The 20,725-nt window shown below is 42.0% G+C and overlaps 1 protein-coding gene across 3 annotated transcripts in view; it reads left to right on the forward strand.

Moving 5' to 3' along the window:
* prkn (parkin RBR E3 ubiquitin protein ligase) overlaps positions 1 to 20,725 on the forward strand; it is a 111,454-nt gene that overhangs the window by 39,819 nt on the left and 50,910 nt on the right. For all 3 annotated transcript variants that reach the window (XM_066696473.1, XM_066696474.1, XM_066696476.1), the window contains exons 3-5: positions 4,597 to 4,825; positions 7,040 to 7,158; positions 14,091 to 14,174. In XM_066696473.1, coding sequence (XP_066552570.1) covers positions 4,597 to 4,825; positions 7,040 to 7,158; positions 14,091 to 14,174 — 432 coding nt within the window. The remainder of the gene's footprint in view (positions 1 to 4,596; positions 4,826 to 7,039; positions 7,159 to 14,090; positions 14,175 to 20,725) is intronic.

Here is a 20,725-nt window from a genome sequence, read left to right on the forward strand (position 1 = left end):
TTTCTTGGCAGACGCCCTTACCCAGGGCGAATATAATTCTGAAATGGACATTATTTTTCAGTTTTTGGTAACCTAAACTTTTTTTTAGCCTCCAGCAGTTTACCGCTTACCGTTATTCACTGGACTCGAACTGCTTAAATTTTAATAAAAACTGGAAAAATTGGGGTTTTCTAAAACTTTTGACCGGTAATGTAGGTGTTTTTTGCTGTTGTTGTCATTCTTTAGCAGGGGTGCAACATACTCTTCATCGAGGTTAAGTGAGATGTATGTTACCAAAGATACCATAGATGTCCCTTTTTAAAAATCAAAATCTTGACTACTTTTTCCCTCACAGCAACCTGCAAGGTCTGGTCAAGGTCGGTCTTATTTGTGATTGTTGTGCAACGCAATATGAGGACTGATTCATGCCTCTGAACATCTGCCACCGCCGCGGAGACGAGGGCCTAATGCACCTTGTGAAATCCAACTTCTTTGCAACCGGCCGTGTGAAGAGGCCGTGTGAGGGAATAAGTGGCGCAGCGAAACAGATGGCACCCAAAGCTAATCTACTGCGATTATGTAATTTCACCCCCATCTCTCAATCTGGCTAAAATCTTTGAATTGAGCTATGTGTCCAGTCATCTTGAGCATCCAGAATGATATTGACGGCTACGTGTGTGACGGTAGACAGTAGATCGTATCTTTTTTTTTTCTTGTCTTTGTGGCCGGGATGGTGTTTGTATATCAAAAACTGTGCAATCATACTTCATATATATGAGGCTTAAAAATACCTTTGGACTTTGGAGAGAAATGCAACAGTCTAAAGTAAAACGATCTTTACTTCAGTGCCCTCGAACATTGAGTATCAGGGTGATAATCAGATTTTTCTCTGGATTGAGTGCCTCACAAGCACCCAGGGCCAAGCGAGACATATTTCTGCATCCAGACGCATTCTCTGTACGCGTAACTACAGCCACTCACGGTTAATTCAAACAGCGCCGGGCTTTACCCACAGCAATATAAGCCTTCATAGAAGCAGTTACCAGAATCATGGCCACGATGATGTAATAAATTTAAACCCCACAGAGGTTTGGCTGGTAAGTATCTTGTGGATTTGTAGCTGTAGCTGAAGGATGGCTGAAGATTGGAGAAGTGGCGCAGAGAGGCAGAGGGGTATAGCTGGAAGGGAATGAGTTTTGTTTGGATTGGGTTGGCTCTGGGACGCTGGCTGGCCCTGGACATCCTCCAGAGGAGCGTGCTGTGTCCTCAGACAGCTTGGAGATGGACACGGTGATTGATGACCACCCCAGGACCCGGCCTCTCTCCTGTCCTCTCCCAGGGACGGTGTGCCATGCCATCTCTTTGCGTTGGACTCGGGTTCATGTGTAGTACGCCTGGGTTTCATACTCACGCTGTCCTCCATCTGGGGCTTTTCTGGGACGCGGTGCCGTGTAAAGTACCGCGCGGTGAAACTGCAGTTTTGTTTGCATTGTGTGAATATCACTTCTTCACTTTTGACAGCGCCGGGGTATTACTTGGCACCGTCGGCTCTCCGGCCTGTCTGTATTTATAAGCTGGAGGATTAATCTCACCTATACCAATTTCACTGCGGTGGCAGCTTTGGGGGCAGGGGAAGCCGTACGCTTATTTTTTGCCTGTCTGAGCAAGAAGAAATACTGCATAAGAGACCAGAGCAGCTTGGAGAGAGGCATACCTTTTGAAAGGCACGGGGCTGTGGAGAATTCATTTTCCCTGCCATGACAGAGCGCCAGGGCCTCACAAAGGAGGCCGGTCTGAAGCTCCTCCAGCTGAAGAGCACGATGTTTATTAAAAGACTGTATTTACTTTGACATTCAGCCACCAACATTGGTTTGACGACATTACATCTGCCCCCTGATAAGGAAGTCAATAATTGTTCTTGGGCTCCATTGGACTAACAGATTCATGAACTATTTCCCTCCGTGAGATTTTGAGGTGCAATAGGATGGGGGAAAAAACCTAGAAATATAATTTAATGGACGATTTATAACCCTGCACCAGGGATATTCAGCTCTGGTGACAAAACTTTCACACTTGAGCTAATTAAAGATTTTTTTTTTCTACATTGTCTGGTTTTATGAATGTAATAAAGCCATTAAAAGTCAAGAGCAGTTTCCAACTTCGCTCCTAAAAATACAATCACTAAACCCGAGCTCAGTAGCTCACTTAATAATAGTAAAATCACAATCCTTCGTCACAAAGCATGTTCTGGAACAATAATAAAAGATCTTTGAAAGTACTTACCATCTTTACGACCAATGTAGATATAGTCAATTTACATAAAACTATGGTCAAGGACTTTTTATATTCTTTTCTGATTGATTTTATGAGTGAAGTCCTTTGATCTGACTTCCAAGCTGATCACGATACTGTGGATGTCAAGGGGAGCTGCAACAGTTAGAGTTTTATTTGGGAAATTATGAATACATTTGTGTCTGAAATGCGTCTTTAATGCCAAGGGAAGTGCAGAAGTAAACTTTCAGTTTCTCTGTTCGTTTGGCACAAACAGAGCAGATTGATATTACTGTCTTCTCCCTGCAATGACAACCATCTGGGATGTAAAAAAGTGTCATGAATTTTCTGCTTTTATTTAAAGGTGGAACTCCTTTGTTTGTTTGTTTGGTTATTTATTATTATTTTATACTGTTGCAATATACATATCTGTATTTTGTGAGTGTAAACAAGAAAAGCATTTTATACACACACATACATATTTGTTGTATAGAATATAGAAGATTTCTGTTCAATACCATTATGTTCTTCACTGCACTTCTGCTTTCACCATAATATAAGGGGTTGGTTGTATTTGTTATTTTGCGTTTTCTTTTTGAGGATGCAGGCCTATTGGTATTTCAGTCGATTGGGATAAGCATTTCACTGCCCACTAACATCCCTTCTTGATTTCTCTGGCGATGGAAGAAGTGATACCTACAATACCCAAAGCGTCCGCAAGCATTCATTTATTTATCTGCATGTGCCTCGTGAAAAAAAAAGGATTAACGGTGGAAACCCAGAGAATGCGAAAGATTTTTGAAAACCTCATTATAAATATAAAAACATAGTATTTTCACCGCTGGTGTTTTCAGTAATGAGGTTTAAGAATAAAGGATAAAGTGGATAAAATTCTTTCAGCTTTTGCTTGCATTTTGCCTGAATAGATTTCGAATGTGCCGTTACTTTTATGATCTCAAGCTGTCACGTAATTATTTATTTCCACGGCGTACCTTGCTAACAAGGACTTTTTGACATTGACAGCTTTATTTGCATAGTGAAATATGTTTCTTCCTTTCCAGTGGAGATGCTCTCTATCTCTTTCCACACGATTTTTTTTTTTTAAATCATTGCTACGTTCTACCTCACTCTTACGTTTGAATTAATTCCGATGCTATTCCTAATGAAAACCTAATTCTAAACGTGTTTTAATTAGAGATAATTCATGTAAAATTATGCAAATGAATCGTGTTACAGTTGGTAAATGTAGCACATGCAGTCAGACCCACATGGGCACAGCACAGGGACACCTCCGAGAGACGGAGCCACACAGATGCAGTGAGTGACTGACGCACGCTGGAAAGAAACCCAGGAGATATATATACAACCTGGGGAGTTCACAGCGAGTGACGTTGCCTCAAAGGCGTATGTGCACAATGTGACACTTTTTGAACTTAAAAAACAGAACGAATGCCCTGTATTCATTCAGAAGGCTGTAGAAGTGGACCCGTGTTGATATTGGGGTGCCCTCCTCGTTGCCTGTGCTGAAAAGCCGCTCTTAAGAGGGTGATGTTTATCTCCGCTGTGCCATGTTGCTGTGCTGAAACAACCACCTTGGAAAAACTGCAAGAGCCCTCTTCGGTATGACTGGGAGATGTTATCGGCTGGAAAAGGAAAATTAAAGGAGAGATAAAACATTTAAAGTTCAGTTGCGTGGCAAAGCCATGAATCTTAGGCCGATAAAAAAAAAGAACGAATAGAAACCGACTCATTCATCTTCCGTGAGGGCGCTGTTCCTCCTGCCAGAAGCCTGTCACACTAACATTTTGAACATTTTTATCTGCCTTTTAAAGCCCTGATGGATTTCAAAGGTCTTATTCGTTTTTCTAAACACAACGCACTCTCCGTGGAAAAGCACACCAGCTTTCTCTTCGGTTCGAACGTAATGTTGTTTCAGCAAACTCCAATTGTCTCACATCAGTGGAGCCTCGAACCCAGGCCAGGGACTTGGTGCTTAGCGGCAGGAAGATAAGGACTCGAGCCCTCGCTGCAACATTATACACACCTATTAGGAAGATGAAGGAAAAGAAGGAAAAAAAATCAAGGAACAAACCGACGCACTATGAAATAAATCTAAATTTTTCTAAAGTGGATTACTGCAGGTTTCTCTCCTCTTCACGCCATATCTTCTTCTGCTTTATTTTGGGTGTTTAATGTCTTTATGTTTATAAGCTTTCATCTGCAGGGTCTTTGTCTTTATTCATTTAATATAAATGGAGTTTCCATTACTCTTGATACAAAAAAAAAAAAACTCAACAAACCTCCCAATCTCTCCAAATCAATAATCTGTGTGTTTGTGATTCACAGAGCTGCGACCTTCCTCAGCACAGCACCGTCCATGTGGTCCTCGCCTCTCCACAGCAAGGTCAGAGGTCAGAGGTCGCCGGGGGCAGTGCCCAGGCCCCGCAGAGTCACCTGGCGGTCAGAGTGGACAGTCTGACCCGAGTGGACCTCAGCGCTTCCCGACTGCCCACACGCCCGGCAGCCGTCCTAGAAGACGAGGAGAACAGACCCCTGGATCAGCCCGGACCCCCAGGTACCCCTGACACTGAGCCACTGAGACGCACATCAGCTGGTCAGACAACAGCCTCCAGGAGATCTGTCTTCTGGCTGATGTGTGAAGCCGTATTCATGACCTACATGCGTGCGTGTGTGTGTGTCTATTTTGTTATATTCAGAAGGTACAAATTAGATTTTTGAGATATACTGTATATTAATAAGTATAGACAGGTTATTAGTGGATCCAGTGAATTAGTGTCCCCAGGTGCATGTATCCCTGCTGATCTGGAAAAGCTCCTCTGGGTTGATGTGGTCGATGCCCTTCATGATTTTGAAGACTTGGATCAAGTCCCCACGTAGTCTCCTCTGTTCCAGGGTGAAAAGGTTCAGGTCCTCAGTCTCTCAGTAGGACATTCCCTTCAGACCTGGAATAAGTCTGGTTGCTCTCCTCTGAACTACCTCTAGAGCAGCGATATCTTTCTGGCAATGATTTCATGAACCACAGCGTTTTTAATCTGGCGTTTGTCTCAGTCTCTTGTCGTGATCCTGCTTCCTCCCACCTGACTGAGTTCTCGCTTCCTTCACTAACAGCTCAGCGTCACCTTGTTCTCCCTCGAGTAACAATCCGTCTCTAAATCCCCGAGAAGGAGCAGAGAGACCCGGTGACTTGATATCTGAACGCTTCGAGCATTTGAAAGAGGGAGCGATGGGGGAATCTGAGAAATCACCTCCCATCTGGAATGCGTCCTTTTAAGTGGGAAAACTTTGATCGCTAGGAAGTCACGTGTTCCCGCTAATGAGGGCCGCTCGCATGTCAAAGTTGTTACAGGTCCTCTGGGTACGCAACCCTCTTCTCTGACATTAAACGCTCTCCAAAGCAGAGGGTTACGTCCCACCCCGAGACACGCCTTTTTCAAATCCCTGTCCTCTGTTTGCCCCTTTTTTACATTCACCTTCACTGGCTCTCGTTCCCCCATTACTTTCCTCCGTCGAATCATAAAATATCATTAATGTAACCTCCTGTAACAGCCAGTGCTGAATGTTTTTTGCCTTCTGTCTTCCTTCTAGAGCATTAGCATAATGGAACCTTTTCATTAAAATGATACATTAGACAGAGTTCAAGTAATAAAATCCAGTTGGGTGGATTTATGGTGGATTGTGTCAAGAGATCACCGTTTTCTCCTCCATCCTAGGCTTTTAGCTTTAATGAGAATACCCTTTTTTCTTGGCCTTTTTTTTGTGTGTGGTGTTGCTGCTCTCTTCTCTTCTCATCACAACGCTATCATTTGAGGTTCATCAAGGGGAGAGAGAGATGTACGAATTAATAGCTGCAGAATTGTGGGAGTGCCCGTCTCGACTTGACTTAATTATCTGTCATGAAGATGTCTAATTACCTTATTGTTTCAAGCTGTTCGCTGCTAATTGGAGCCGATACCAGTGGAAGGATCCCACATGTCTTTCAAGTGCATTCTGTTGCCTGCCTGCGTAGACGATGGATCAAATGGGAAACTTCACAACCGAAATGACGTCTTCCTGTTTTTCCCTTTTTAACAGAAGCTCTGTGGTTATGGTGTGAGAAAATCTATAGAAAATCACCCACAAAAACAACAGTCGGTTTACAGAGTCTTGCGCACACAGCTCAGATCAAAAACACGGTTTGAGTTGCTGGGACATCTTTGTAATGCATTCAGGCAGTGGCGTCCCAGTTCCCCGTGTGTTTGTTTATGGTTCCTTATGATAATTAATTGGCTCGATAGGCGTTTATGACGTGGCGGTATTAAGTCATCCGTCTGCCCGACCACGGGACCGGTACGGGGCAGGACAGGAGAGGAACACTCTGAGTGGGTGGCTTTATGTGCTGAGACTGAGCATTGATGGAGAGGGTTGGACGGCATCATAATGTAGTGAGATCTAGCAAGGAGAGAGAGGCGTTTTTCCTTTAAGAACATGCTCATGCAATCCATACATCAATCCCCTCTAATTCATTCCGTTAGTCATCAAAATATGTTTTTATTTTTCTGAGTTTGTTGCTGTTTTGTTCAGTTTCTCACGATCTCTCGCACTTAAACAAATTGAAGTGTCTGGAGTTTTTTTTTTATACGGCGATCGGTGCGACAAGCTGACCAAGCAGATTAATTCCATTCACTCATGGTACGTTGGAATTAACAGGATAATTGCTGTTAGTTATGCCAATGAATTGCATTAGTCGGTGGTGAGTGTTTTAACCCTGTTGCTGTGTTGCTGTTGACAGATCGTCGACCCCGCAGCAGCTTTTACGTGTTCTGCAAGACTGTGTGCAAGGCGGTGCAGCCTGGGAAACTGAGGGTCCGCTGCCACAAGTGCAAGCAAGGGACACTGACGCTGAGCAGGGTAAGAGATCGACTGATCGCAATCTGCGTCGAGCCACGCCTCTCGAAGTCGACCAATCTGTGCTCAGATCCTCGGTCAGTGTTCAGGCGCTGGCAGATACTTCCTCTTCCTGGGCTTGGACGCGGCCCCCGAGTTCCCTGTTGTCTCATACTATAAACCCACCAGTTCATTCCAGAGAGAATCTCGATCACGGTACACGCGTGCGTGTGTGCAACCTGCTGTGCCAGCGCCGGATTACACCTCGGTCCTGAACGCCTGATTTATAATAACACTTCCTTTAAAGAACGTCACGATTCCATTCCTTGGCAACTGAGGTTTTATCATAACAGCACAATTTGAGGCGTCTCTTCAGATCAGCTGTTATTCAGTCACCACCGGATCAAGAAAGGTCTGTGCCAAGGCAGTGTATACATAAATAAATACATTAATTAATTCATATTGGCCTGCCACTCACTTAATGACAAATAACAGAGACTATAATAATAAATGCAGTGCACCACGTCTAAAATGCTTTTCTCTGGCAAATTCAAAACTGTAATAACTACCTGCAATGTAATAACTACTATGTAATAAGGCTTTGATTTTGTGATGTAATAAATAAATTAGGGCTGTCAATCGATTAAAATATTTAATCGCAAATTAATCGCATGATTGTCATGAGTTAACTCGTGATTAATCGCAATTTAATCGCACATTTTTATCTGTTCTAAATGTACCTTAAATTAATACTTTTCAAGTTTTTAAAACTCTAATCAACATGGGCATGGACAAATATGGATGCTTTATGCAAATCTATGTTATTATTAGTGAAACCATACTCAACATAGAGCATGAAGACTACACATGTTTCAAAGGTCATAGATGTTTTTCAAAGAACTTGTTCATGTCTATTAGACACATGAAAAAAATAACATAGAAATACCAGGTTCCCATTACTTCTCTTTCTTTGCACTGAGCAATTTACCTGTTTACATTTAGTTATTTAGCCACCCATTTAGTTATCACTGTGGTGAGTCTATTGCTTGTGAAGTTGTCCATCCGTCTCCGCTGCAAATGATCTAGTGTGGTCTGCCTTTGGCGAGGGGGAGGAGAGCTCTCTGCATCAGTTGTATGCTTCGCCATCAAGTGATATTTTAAACTCGACGTGCTGTGGTGATAACTTAATTCACATCGACAATCAATGCAGATAACTTCAGACATCATTTTGTATATGAATTTTCCGTTCAGAAGACCTTTTTCTTTCTCCATTTCCTTTTGCTGCTGCATCCTTTCCTGTCTTATGGCTCGCTATGGCTGCATCTCCATTTCTCTAACTACGGGCTAGACTATGGGTCAAAATGTGCGCTGCATTAATCGCGCGTTAATACAATTAGTGCCATTAAAATGAATTTGCTTTAATGCGTTATTAACGCGTTAATTTTGACAGCCCTAAAAAGAAAATACAATAATTTAATAACATTTCTGAGTGAATAATGTAATAACTTTTTTGCACATTTGGTGCTTTTAGATAGATAAATCAGCAGAAGGGTTAAGTGTTATGGGAGTGTGACACTTGATAGCCAATCATTAAAAGTTAAGTACAGTGATTGAAGTATCTTATTACACAATCAGTTCGAGTTATTACATTGTAATGACCGTGTTAATTATGTTATAACATGTCAATAATGTATTGATGTATTTCATTATTAAATTTTTGCCATGTTTGTTACATTATTGGTAGTTAATACATTATTAATTGCTACACCTAAGAATCTCCCCGTCCCAGCCGAACCGTCTCGGCACACTCAAACTATGGACCGACCTCCTTTGATGGTCCTTACATCTCCACTGCTACATGGCGAGGGAGTGAAAGCCGGCCACTACTGACGGGGAGGGCCTTCCTGTGTGACTGAACAGCTCTTGGGTTTCTAGGGCAGTTTTATGTTTTATTTATGTTTTATTCGAAATAGTCATATACAATATATGTCCGTATATCTCTTATTCATGACTTTGTTACGTCTTTTTTTCTGTTTTTCTGTGCTGTCACTTGCAGCAGGGGGCTGATGAAGGCAACAGATTGGGAGACGAGACATTTTTAGTAGAGACAGGGTCTAGTGTGCAGAGGGGAAGAGGCCATTTGAGGCAAACGAAGGCAACACAATAAGTTTTGTTTTCATTATTATGTTTTAATATTTTGTGAGCTATTGTGGTTCGTTTGAGGTGAACATTGAATATATTATCGGTTTAGTTTTTGTGCTGGTTTCTTGGAAAGGAGCCAACTTACTGTGTATCAAAGAGCTGTGAAGATTTAAAGATATCTCTGCACAGATTCTTGTCTGTCTGTTAGAGGTATGTGTTGTAAAGTTAGTGCTACAATGAAAGTGCATCTCATTAGATACAGGCTATATAAATTCCCAAACTGGTTATGGCACACTCTAAATTGCTGGGTTAAGGGAAAGACACATTTCAAAAAGGCATATCTTTGTGATGCATACACAGACCTGCAGTTAGATATAACATTCATACACTTAGTTAAATATAAAGGCGGCGAATTTCACACAGCCATGAAAAACAGGCAACAACGTACTGAACTCAAAACTGTACATTTTACCTGGCCGGCACCTCTCTATTCTTCACCTGTCAGAAGTGTTTTCTCCTGTAGAAAACACAAATGGACTGAGAGCCATTCCGGCCAGGAGTAATCCGTCTTCCCGAGACAGAAACACAATGCCGAACGCTACAGAAGGTGAGACGAGCTGTCCGACTCGCGGTGAATAATCTCGTCGAGCGAGGGCTGGTTGCTTCTGTTCTCTCTTCATCATCAGCCTGATAAGTTGAAGCCCTGAAGATGATGTCCTTTTGTATTACTCTATCGATGCCCACACAAGCTGGCGCTGTGAACCAGACAGGGGCTCGACTTTTAATTCAATACATATTTCAGAAGGACAAACTAAGATAAAAAAACAAGCAGATGTACAAAAGGGGCAGAGCAGAACGATCACAAATTAAATCATCATCGATAGATACGTTGGCCGTGGCATCTGTGTGTCTTGTGGTTGTTATAACAGGGTGCTTGCTTGTGTGACACTTTTATTTTCCTTTTTTTGTGTTGTACGGTACTGATCTGATGCAGGAGAGAACTGAATCTATGTCTCAGCTTTTCATTTTCTCCTTTATTTCCCCTCAAACCCTTTCTTGTCTGAGCTGCAATGTACCGTTAGAAATTTACAGAATGCTCTTTCATTCCACAACAACAAAAAAACTCAATTAAATACGATAAAGGTTTATAATTATTATATTTGTTCCCTTGCTTTCATCTCGCCTTACATATATTTTCCCAGGGATTCAATCTATTCATCTCTGTACGTTACAGTGTCTGCAATGCCCAGTTTGATGAAGATTGACTTTTATTCTCCCCCATCCCCCCCGAACGAGAAGAAGACGCGATACGTCTCTCATGCTCCGCGTTGTGTTGCAAGCGATTCTTAAACAATGATGTAATTACGGTTGTGGAGATCAAGCTGTTGACTTTATAAAGGAAGGAAGGAAAGTTAACAATGAGAAATGTGTCCTGAATTATTCATTAGCCGGCTCATTAATCATTTACATTCGTGGAAGGTGTTTTTTGTTCACCACAATGTAGTGCGCGACGGTGACCTTTAGCTGCCGTTTCGACGCAGGTGCTGCTCATTCTAATCTTCATGCGCCGCCAGTGCGCTGCGCGGGATGCAGGTTTGCTAAATGAATTCATATTGAGAGTCTTTCACCACATGTGGTAAAGTAATGATTTTTTTTAACCTTTCGGAAGCTTATTAAGGTGCCTGTCAAAATGTTTAAATGCTTATGCTAATCAGGCTCTGAAGAAAGACATAACGTGGAAGGAGAAAAGCGTCCCCGGCCAATTACCGCGCGCACAACATCTTGATTGCGGCGTAAAAACTGTTTGCGTATTACCATTGTGTTGTTAATTAACTGGGGGTTTCATGTGATGGGTTGTGTTTGCAGAACTAGTGGCCACCACTTGTTACTCAACCTTTTCTTTCACCAGACTTCAGCAATGGACATCTTTTGTTTCTCAAGGCTGAAATTTACAGCTCAGACCTACTCATAACGTTGTTATAATAATAATAGCCGCAATACTACTACTAATAAAGATCTTGCAAGAGAAAAAGACTCTCAAAGGCAGACTAATTAAATAAGATTGTTAATTAAATAGTCATTCACTGTGATACTATATTTCCTATCCAGTCTGCTATTGAGACCACTGGTCACATACAATCTGTGGGGAATCGGACGTTTGATCTTGTCCCTGTGTGTAACCCAGCAGTGCTCTGCTTTACTATGAAACCGGCACTAAACACAGGCAACCTAATCGGTCTTCTACTGCAAGACCATCCCGTAAAAAGACCATCATCATAATTGTGCTGGTAATATTGTACAAGACTTATTCTCTGCTAAAAGGAAAACAAACAAACAATGAATCTGCGACCCCGCTAGAACAGCAATGCAGAGACAGGTATTGCTGTTATTACTGTTATTGGCCGTCATCCTCGGTTCCTGGCTTCCCTTTATGAAGACATTACAGGAAGTGACAGGAACAAGTTATGAGCCGTTTACTCGGGCGATCTCCAGGCACCTAATCTCGTGCCCGGCCGTGCCGTGGAGGTGTTCCAGGGGAAATGGCGCCGCTATGATATGGTGCCTATCTGTGTGCCTGGAGGATGGAGATAAGGGTCTTAAGTCCGGTCCATGCTCGAGCAGTAGAATGTGCTACATTGTACGGCTGTAATCTGTTTGGTTCTGGTCGGACAATGGGTTTTGAGCGCACACCCGATTTACCCCGGCGGCTGACAGGAACTTCGGTTGCTACATTTTTTGTTTCTTTGGAGAGACAACAGAGCTGATGATGACGGCTGCGGACGAGGTGTGTTTCGTCTTGTTTGTTTTTCCTCGGGGGGATCCGAGAGGCTGGCTGGTATTATTCCTGTAGTGTCTCGCTGAGTTGCTCTGTTTGCTGGGCTGCACTGATAGCGGCTAGAATGGAGTGGAATGTATTTCAATCGGGGAAAATAACACTCGAACCCCGATTGGACACCATAGATGGCTGTCCCACACAGCTGTCCCACACGTCCCATGTCCCTTTCCAGTTTCTGATGATTCCCGATGATGCAACTCGCACAAACTGGAATAGAAAGTAACCCTAAAAGATTGTTGACAATGAAAACACCCTTCAATTGAAAACTTCCTGCTGTAATTGGCACGGTGTCCCTACAGTGTGTCTGATACAAATCATGACACACAAGGAATTTACTGTAAAACCCCCTCAAATCTTAGAAAATCATCATTTGAAGTGCTCCGTTGCTCTCAAACTAGCTGATGAGGTTCCCCTCCTTCCCAAAGCGGCTTTTGGACGCTACGCAGGCACAGGTAAGGTGCATCACTCTGGTGGAAGTGGGTTGTGTTGTAAAGCGATGAGACAATGGGATTCCTTGGCTCCGTCCTGCCAACATCATTTGTGTCTGCAGAGTTGGCAAGAGAAGAGTCTTTTTTTCTTCCCCTCGTTTGTTTCGTCTGGATTAGAACGTTTTATTTTTCAATGCACAGTCTTCTTTTGTGTGTGCAAAATCCTAATTAGTTTCAGAATTGACAGAATTGACTCGTTTTGTCAATCAAATTCATTAGGAGTCATATCCCCGAGGCATTTAATTGAGCCGTTGCAAATAAACTGCTTTAGACAGAGGCATTATAAGGATCATTGGCTTGCCGATGGAGGATGCAGACACTGGGGGTTTGGTCCTCCGCTGCCAGGGACGTCCATATGGCCCAAGACGTCGGTGACGGAGCTGCGTGGCGCTGAGCTGGAGGGTGATGGGAATTTTTCAGTCCCTTTAAAGGATTTGGGTGTTTTAAGTCATCTGCTATCACTGTAGTTTCCACTATACATTAATTTAGAGCTTTAGTACGGATTCATACTTGTTTGTGTGTGTGTTTGTTTGTTGACGGTTTTCCAGCTGATTTCCATGAAGCTATCAGACATTCTCCCTGGTTGTTTTATCAAGTGGCGGTGCATATGTTATTCTGTGTGATCTTCTCCTCTGTGTGGCGTTTCTGTCCCCTCGATAAAGCGTACACCGCTACAATTTCAACAAATTATTTACTTCCCTTTCAGAGTCTGCTCTCCCTCGCCTGATTCACATCTTTACTCTGTAGCTTTCGTATCCTTCGTAATTCATTCCCCGCCTGAAGTGAGGCTCCGTCGCTTTTGGGAGGGTCTCCGGCAGCAGTACAGCACCACGCCTAGAAAGTTGTCTTGTGGCGTCAGGGGAGGTTTGTCTTGTGCATCGGCAAGTGCGTCGCAAGCTTTCTCTCTTCAGAAAGGAAGTCTTTAAGCCAGGCGCTCCAGATTCACTCCCCAGAGACTCTGACAGCTGTTCTCGGTGTCCATTATTACACTTTCATTGAGCATAGATTTCTTTTATAATGATATCATTATTTATCTGGCTGTTATTTCTCTTAACTGCTCACCTTGTGATATCCCAGTGGATAGTCACGTCTCAGAGGTATCGACCGCGATTGTTTAGCTACGATAATGGGCCATATTTTGTCATCTCAGAAATGGAAAGGCGGGCGTGGTTAAATATTTAGACAGGAAATGCTAATTTGAACAAATAAATAATGGTTGCCACTGTTCTAGATTTGTTGGGGGAGGCTTTTAACCTTTACTACTGTCTTTATTACTTTTTTTAAATGAAAGGAAAAGTACCTTTTGAAAGCTGTCTTCTCTAGTTATTTATTAGTCTTTCAATTGCATCTATTCTCTGTAAAATGCCTGGCCGTGTTTCCCTGTTTCCTCGTCTATATTATGCTACATAACGCCCAAGTGTGAAAATAATGGGTGAGCTCCTCCTCACGCCGAGAGAGAACACTTTAACCTTGTGTCTGGTTTCTCCCAGGGGCCTTCCTGCTGGGATGATGTGCTCCTTCCGAACAGGATACCTGGGGCATGCCAGTTTCAGGACTGCGACGGCAGCGTGGCGGTAAGAGCAAATAACTACCGTCCTACTCCATGATGCATTAAAATCATTCCTGCCACCCTGAGAAACATTTCAAAATCTGAGCACCAAATCCCTTTGTGAGATATACTCTTTATTTGTATTATTATCATTTTGTCTGGACTTCTGTCAGTATCTGTGCTCACTTTCCCAGCACTGTGTTGTGGTTTAATCACGCTGAATGATATGCTGTGCTTATCAGTTCTGCCAGTGTGCGTCAGTTCTCACAGGCTTTACAGAACGCCTTTGACAAACTGAATTCCTTCTGGAGAAAGAGTTCAACAGGCCATGTGAGCCGAGCGGCCTTTCTTCATAGTCCAGTAAGTCTGGAAATGTCCCTGAAATGTGGACTCGAATGACCGGCAGCCATGTGTGCATTCCTGACCCTTATCTGCTTATAGTGAATATATATGTGTGTGCATATAGTTATATAGAGTGTGTATATCTATCTGTATACATGTATTGTTAGACTGTCATGAGAGAAATCAATAGAAAAAGACTGTCAATTACTTTTCAATTTGTGTGTGTTTATCTGCTTATTAAACTGTTGTACGAAAGACCAGGAGGAGTAAACGTGGTGGGGTATAATTTTCATTCAGGGGTAGAAATTGAAATCTTTATTTTTTATTTTTTGAAGAGTGTTGGCAGTAAAATATGCTGAGAGAGTAATAAATAAATAAATGAGTGGAGGAGCATTTTGAATCAGGAGAGATGCCTTGTGAAGAAATATCCACAACCCTGGGGATGGTTCTGCTTGTGGGACGACTTGCAGGGCCGATCTAGTTATTTCCACTTTGCAAATCTGTAATCTCCGGCCCTGATTTATAGATATGCATCCTTCTGAGTTGTTTTCCACGGCTTCCTCTCTTTGCAGAGTCTGTGGGCAGCGTCAGCCTCTGTCCTGTTCTGCCTTAGTGTCTGAACAAGTGAAACCATGTGCTGAGAAGGTGTGATTGAAACACCAGAAAAATTCAGATTTCCCAAAGTTCGGTCTGGGCAACAGTTTCCCCTGTACCACCATAAACCTTTAACTCTTCTATATGTAGACCTTAAGTCAGCCACCTTTGCAGTATATTTATGTAAAACTTTCCATTCTTACCCAGAAGAATTGCAGTTTAATTGATACTTTACACAAGCAGTTTTAGACGTACATCACTCTGTTTCAGTTACTCACTCGGGGATATGGCAAACGATAATGGCACATTAAATGCAGAAAGCTTGTGATATTTTTATACCTAAATATAAAAGCCTTGCCTGCCTCTGTATGTATTTCACAAACGAACTGTATCCCAATTATACCTGTGTTCACTTGGAGGGTTTGTTCAGTATTCATAGGTATTATTAAACGTGTACAGAGAGAGCAGTTTATTAATATTGATGAGGTAGAGTCATGACTCCCAGCCTTGAAATAACACACCACGAATGTTATGAAAAAGAAAACTGTATTTCTGTATGTTGCATATACCTTATTTATGCACAGATTTTAGACAGTTCCTGAATTTTCCTTATCCTGTAGGCTGTTGTTGTTGTCCTCATCTTTCTTTTTTATTATGATATATTTTTTTGTATTTATTTCTCCCAACTCCCCCATGGCCGTTGTTTTGCCTGTGCAGCAGTTTGATCCTCCAACAAGAAAGAACTAAACTGTCGACAGTAATTTATTCTTCATCGCTCTCTCTTTTTTTTCCCCTTTCACTGTGAAAATCTTTTTAGCTAATCATTAGTGAGATTGACCCACCTGCCCCGAGAGGCAGATATTCAGAAACACTCAATTGAAAGGGTAACCCGCCAGGTCACTAACTTACCGCGGGGCCTGTGGAGAAAATAACCTCAATTACCTAAACGGCACAGACTGACCTGCCTCACCTAAAGACACTTTTACCTTCCATTAAACACATACCCACTCAATCGCTGTGCATCCTCTTAGACACATGTAGTCTACAATTTCTGTCTAGATTAAATCCCTGCCCCTAAACCCACTCTTACAACAGACCGAACTCTCGCTTTCCTCTTGTGCAGAAGATTTGTGTTTTGTTAACATTGGTGTTAGCTGTGGGATTCCCTCGGTTGTAGGGAATCATACTTTCTAATTACACTGTGATTGATCACTGTCAACGTTTTGGGCACAACCTTTCTGGACACCAGTGCTGAGTGGGAACGTCGCCTGACAATAGACTGAAGGATTGAACAGCAGCAAGGTCACTTTTAACCTCGTGCTTATAACTTCACAAGCGAATTTACATGTTCAAAGACTGTCTGGAGGGAATGGCTAAAATATTCCAAGATCTCTTTTAGGCAGTCCTTCATCATCTGTTTATTTATGTATTTATTCATTTATTTGTCTGCGACGGAAGCCTTTTGCCTTTCCTTGGAGTGTACGGTAATGACTTTAATTTGGGTTACAGTCTGGGGTTTTAAGGTAGGCCTCAAACCAGTGGTTAACACAGTGATTTTAGGTTTCTTACAGATTCCGTAGAGCATTTGTTATGACAATGCCATAAACATTTTAATTAATCTCCTTTTTCTTTTCTTTTTCCCACTCGGGGTATAAATGACACAACTGGCCCTTTAGCTTTTTTCTCCAGTGTTATCATTAGAAAAACAGAGATGCTATTTAACAGGAGGAACTGACATTCACAGCGTTATCGTTTTTACAACGGCACACGAAGGCCCAGAGCAAGCTGTCATACACCGAGAGATATTCCCCCCCCCGTAGCGATCCTCTCGCTGGCACCATTGAGCTCAATCTTGTACATGCACTCCTCCGTTTCACTTGTTTTCTTTCTTTTTTCCTGCCAAATGGTTTTGTTTGTTTGTTTGTTCGTTTGTTTGTTTTTCTCTCGCATACAAGGATACGTATCTCGAATGAAGATTAAACGGATCAACCGTCAATGACACTGCAGGCTCAAAAGCAACATCAAAAGACAGTGGGTGGGTGTGGGGGTGTGACACCAACAGCGCTTTTGTTTCCAGTGCGGTTTCGGTTTGGCAGGCTCTGTGGAAGAAGGTCAGCGAGTCAACAAGAGTGAGAGGTGCTTTCTGTCTAACCTACGCCGACTGAAACGTCCTCGTCTGTAGGCCGTTCCTGTTTCATATAGGGTCACACATCTACTTCTTACAACAAGCTGTGTGTTGTTGTTTTTTCTGACGGATCCAATAAAGCAAAAATGTCTAGAAAAAGAGCCACACCGAATGCCACACAAGTTTCCTGGCATCTAGCAATGACACATCCTCTCACTGGCCGCCTCTCCCTGCTACAGTCAGCACATATATATATTTGCTCTCTGCCCTGGAGGCACACTCAGGAAGACTGTGTCTGCAGCGATTTGCCTCACAGACGCTGTTCTCTCAGCCGGGCCGAGGCGGTGGCGTCATTGTCATCCTTGTGGCTTTTAAAGTCTCTGCTGAGAGCGAACTGCCAGCTGTGGCACTTCTGCTGTACAGACTGAAGTCTGCGCGGATCTGAGCTCCGGCTGCAAAAACCAATACATTTTTTATCAAAGGGGTTTGGATTGAGGACCGTGGGAGAAGAACAAAGCACACTTAAAAACATCGCTGTGACTTGTGCCAGCGCAGTGATTTCCCTGTGAGCGAATAAGAGCGGAAAACACACATAAACACACAAACAAACCAAACTGGCTCTAGTCATAAACTTTGGGAGAGTGTATGTGTTAGCTAGAGTTGGGGGGTTTGCCAAATTACTGACACGGTAGGAAAACACTTTACGCAAATTGTCCGGTTTAAGTGCAACATGTATTTTTGTGTATTAATTAAGACGCCCACTAATGTGTGTGTCCTATAGTCTCTGTGATCATGTATCTATTAGTCATTTCATTTTACTTTCTGACAGACTATTTTATGGATGCAATTGTGCTTTGAGAAATTGATTGAACAGCTAGATCTAATATAACGTCAGAGATATCACGTCAGACCCGCAGACTACAACCATGCCATTTCACTCTTTTCACATCTTTACACACTTGTTCACTAAACACAAAGGTGTTACACAAACTGCAGGCGACGCACAGGAGCATGGAAAGATGTCTGCTTGGAATAAAAAGAGTGAGAAAAATAAATGAATGGATCCGAGAACAAGCCAAAATAGAGTGAAAATGTTAAAATGGCAATGGGCCAGACACACTGTGAGAAGAACAGACCAAAGACGGACCAAGGTAGCTGTTGAATGGATCCCAAGAGATTAAAAAAGAAGCTGTAGATCGAAGCTAGTGGAAACATCTTTGGGAGCCTTCATCCAGCAGTGGATCAATATAGTCTGATGGTGATTTATTCGTTTTGCCTGGTATTTTAGGTATCAGTTATACATTTTCAAGAGTCATTATTTGCAAAATACTATGTAGTCCTATTTTTTATTCCATTCAAATCTTCTGCTCATTTAATTTCACTTTCTTCTGCTTGTTTACTTTGTCGTCTTTGAAAGAATCCAAGCGGCTTATTCTCCGAAGATGCAGCTCCCTTTGTTCCCTAAAATCTCCTTGTCTGTTGTATTGCCATCCGTGAACGATGATTGATTGAACGATTTCTTTCTTCTCTCCTATGGATTTGTTGTCCTTTGAATTTATTGCCGTTTAAATGCAATATGTTTAAGTTACTATCAAAACAAAATGTAATTTAAAATGCTCAGCGCTCTGCTTCCTTCTCAGTCCGTTTCGCCCGACAGCCGATCGATGGGCGCTTTTACAGAGTTCATTAGACGGAAACCGCAACTTTATAGAAGTTTTCATTGCGGCGATTCTCTTTTATTTCATTTTCACTTTGTAATGTACGGCTGCTATCTTTAATATTGGCATGTTCTTTAGCTTTTTTATGTGTATTGATGTACTTGTCAAGCCAAGTAATTCCAGTTCCAGTTTACTTCTTAAGAAATGCTTTTGATAATCTACATCTGCTATTTGGCACACCGAACACGTTCCAAAAGGGTTTGTGAGAAACCGCAAAATGACAACTTGGTGCCAACTTTAAAGTCATGTAATTGCAAGAGAAAACACGCCTTTTCATTGTTTAATTATTATGTTCCACCCCATGTGTTATTGTGTGTCACTGGTGTGTGAAGGTAGGAATGGTCTTATAGGTATATGTAGGTTGTTTTGAGAGCATAATTTTGAGTTATTTGGCCAAATTCTGCCTTCAGATTAAGTTAATTGGGGTAACGTTTTACTCTAGACTAGGGTTAGGGTTCGAGTACCCAGAAACCTAGGCTTTTGCTGAGGTCAGGGTTGTTTTTCTACGGAGATGAATGGATTGTGTGTAGGTTTGTATGTCGACGTTGTCTGGGGTTGGCTTTCAGGTTGTCGCTTGGCCTAAAAATAGGGCAGGAAACTGATGTGACACAATGGGGTTTAGAGGAAAGTCTCTCTTTTCTGCTGTGCGGTGCAGTATCACAGTTTGTGAACATTATCCAGGTGTTAATTGCCAGATCTGTTGCAAATGAGGATTGGGATGTTAATTTTACGGATAAAAATAAATATGTAAAACCAACCATTTATAAACTTTGGACAAGCTAATGAAATAAGCTAATCATCATTAATATTTATTACAGTATGAAATGGGGATTTCGATGTTTAAGATTAGCTTTTTCCTCACCTGAAACATGCTGCAGCTCACCAATCTTCATTTAATTCTTACAGAAAGGTTATTAATTTGAATTAATGAGTGGATTGTGTCTTTTCTCTTGGTGTGTCTTTCCCACAATCTGTTGTTCTAATAATCTTGTTTGAAGATGCACCAGTTTGCCGAAGCAATTATCACGGCCGACTAAAACACGGCTCACTTTAGTGGGAACATGTGTTTCCGTGACTTTATGATTTGATGAAATTGTCCTTTTTTCATTGCGGTAAAACAAAATATTATTTAATAAGTGTCAGGGTTGATGTATTACTGATGATCAGGAGATACTGCGCCCTGACTCTTGTGATGAAGGACTCCTAGATCCTATTTTTTCTCCTGCCTTTGAGCTGCAGACGGGGTGAATGGCTTTCATCTGCAATTGAAGATCTGTCTTGTTAGCCGGTGGCTCTTACACGGGAGGCTCAAAGCGTGGCAGCCAGAAAATCTTTCAGAGACTTTTCGATTCTGATACTGTTATTTTGCGAGAGGAGAAGAGTAGAAATGGGATGTGGATAAATAAAATATAACTGCGAATGACCTATTTCTTCAGAGATGTAATAAAACACTTGCAATAACTTGCGTGGCGTCCCCCCATCCCTGTAGAACGGTTTCAGAGATAGTTACACTGCTGAGATTCCTAATTATCACTTATTCCAACTTATCAATATCCATCCAACAAATAGATTACCTGCTAATTAATTTACCGAACTAATTAAAGCAGATTTATTTGTTATAACGCAGCGGTGACAGTATTAGGATGATATTTTGATAGCCGCTTGATCCAGAGATGCTCAGAAAGCGTCCCCCTGTTATTGCTTTGAAAAGTAATATGTTCGGTTTTGGGATTTATATAAATTCTATGCAATATTAAAGCACCACATACAAAATTTAAGGAGACAGATGTAAAAAAT

Source organism: Amia ocellicauda, chromosome 23 (assembly GCF_036373705.1).
Source record: "Amia ocellicauda isolate fAmiCal2 chromosome 23, fAmiCal2.hap1, whole genome shotgun sequence".
NCBI lineage: Eukaryota > Metazoa > Chordata > Actinopteri > Amiiformes > Amiidae > Amia > Amia ocellicauda.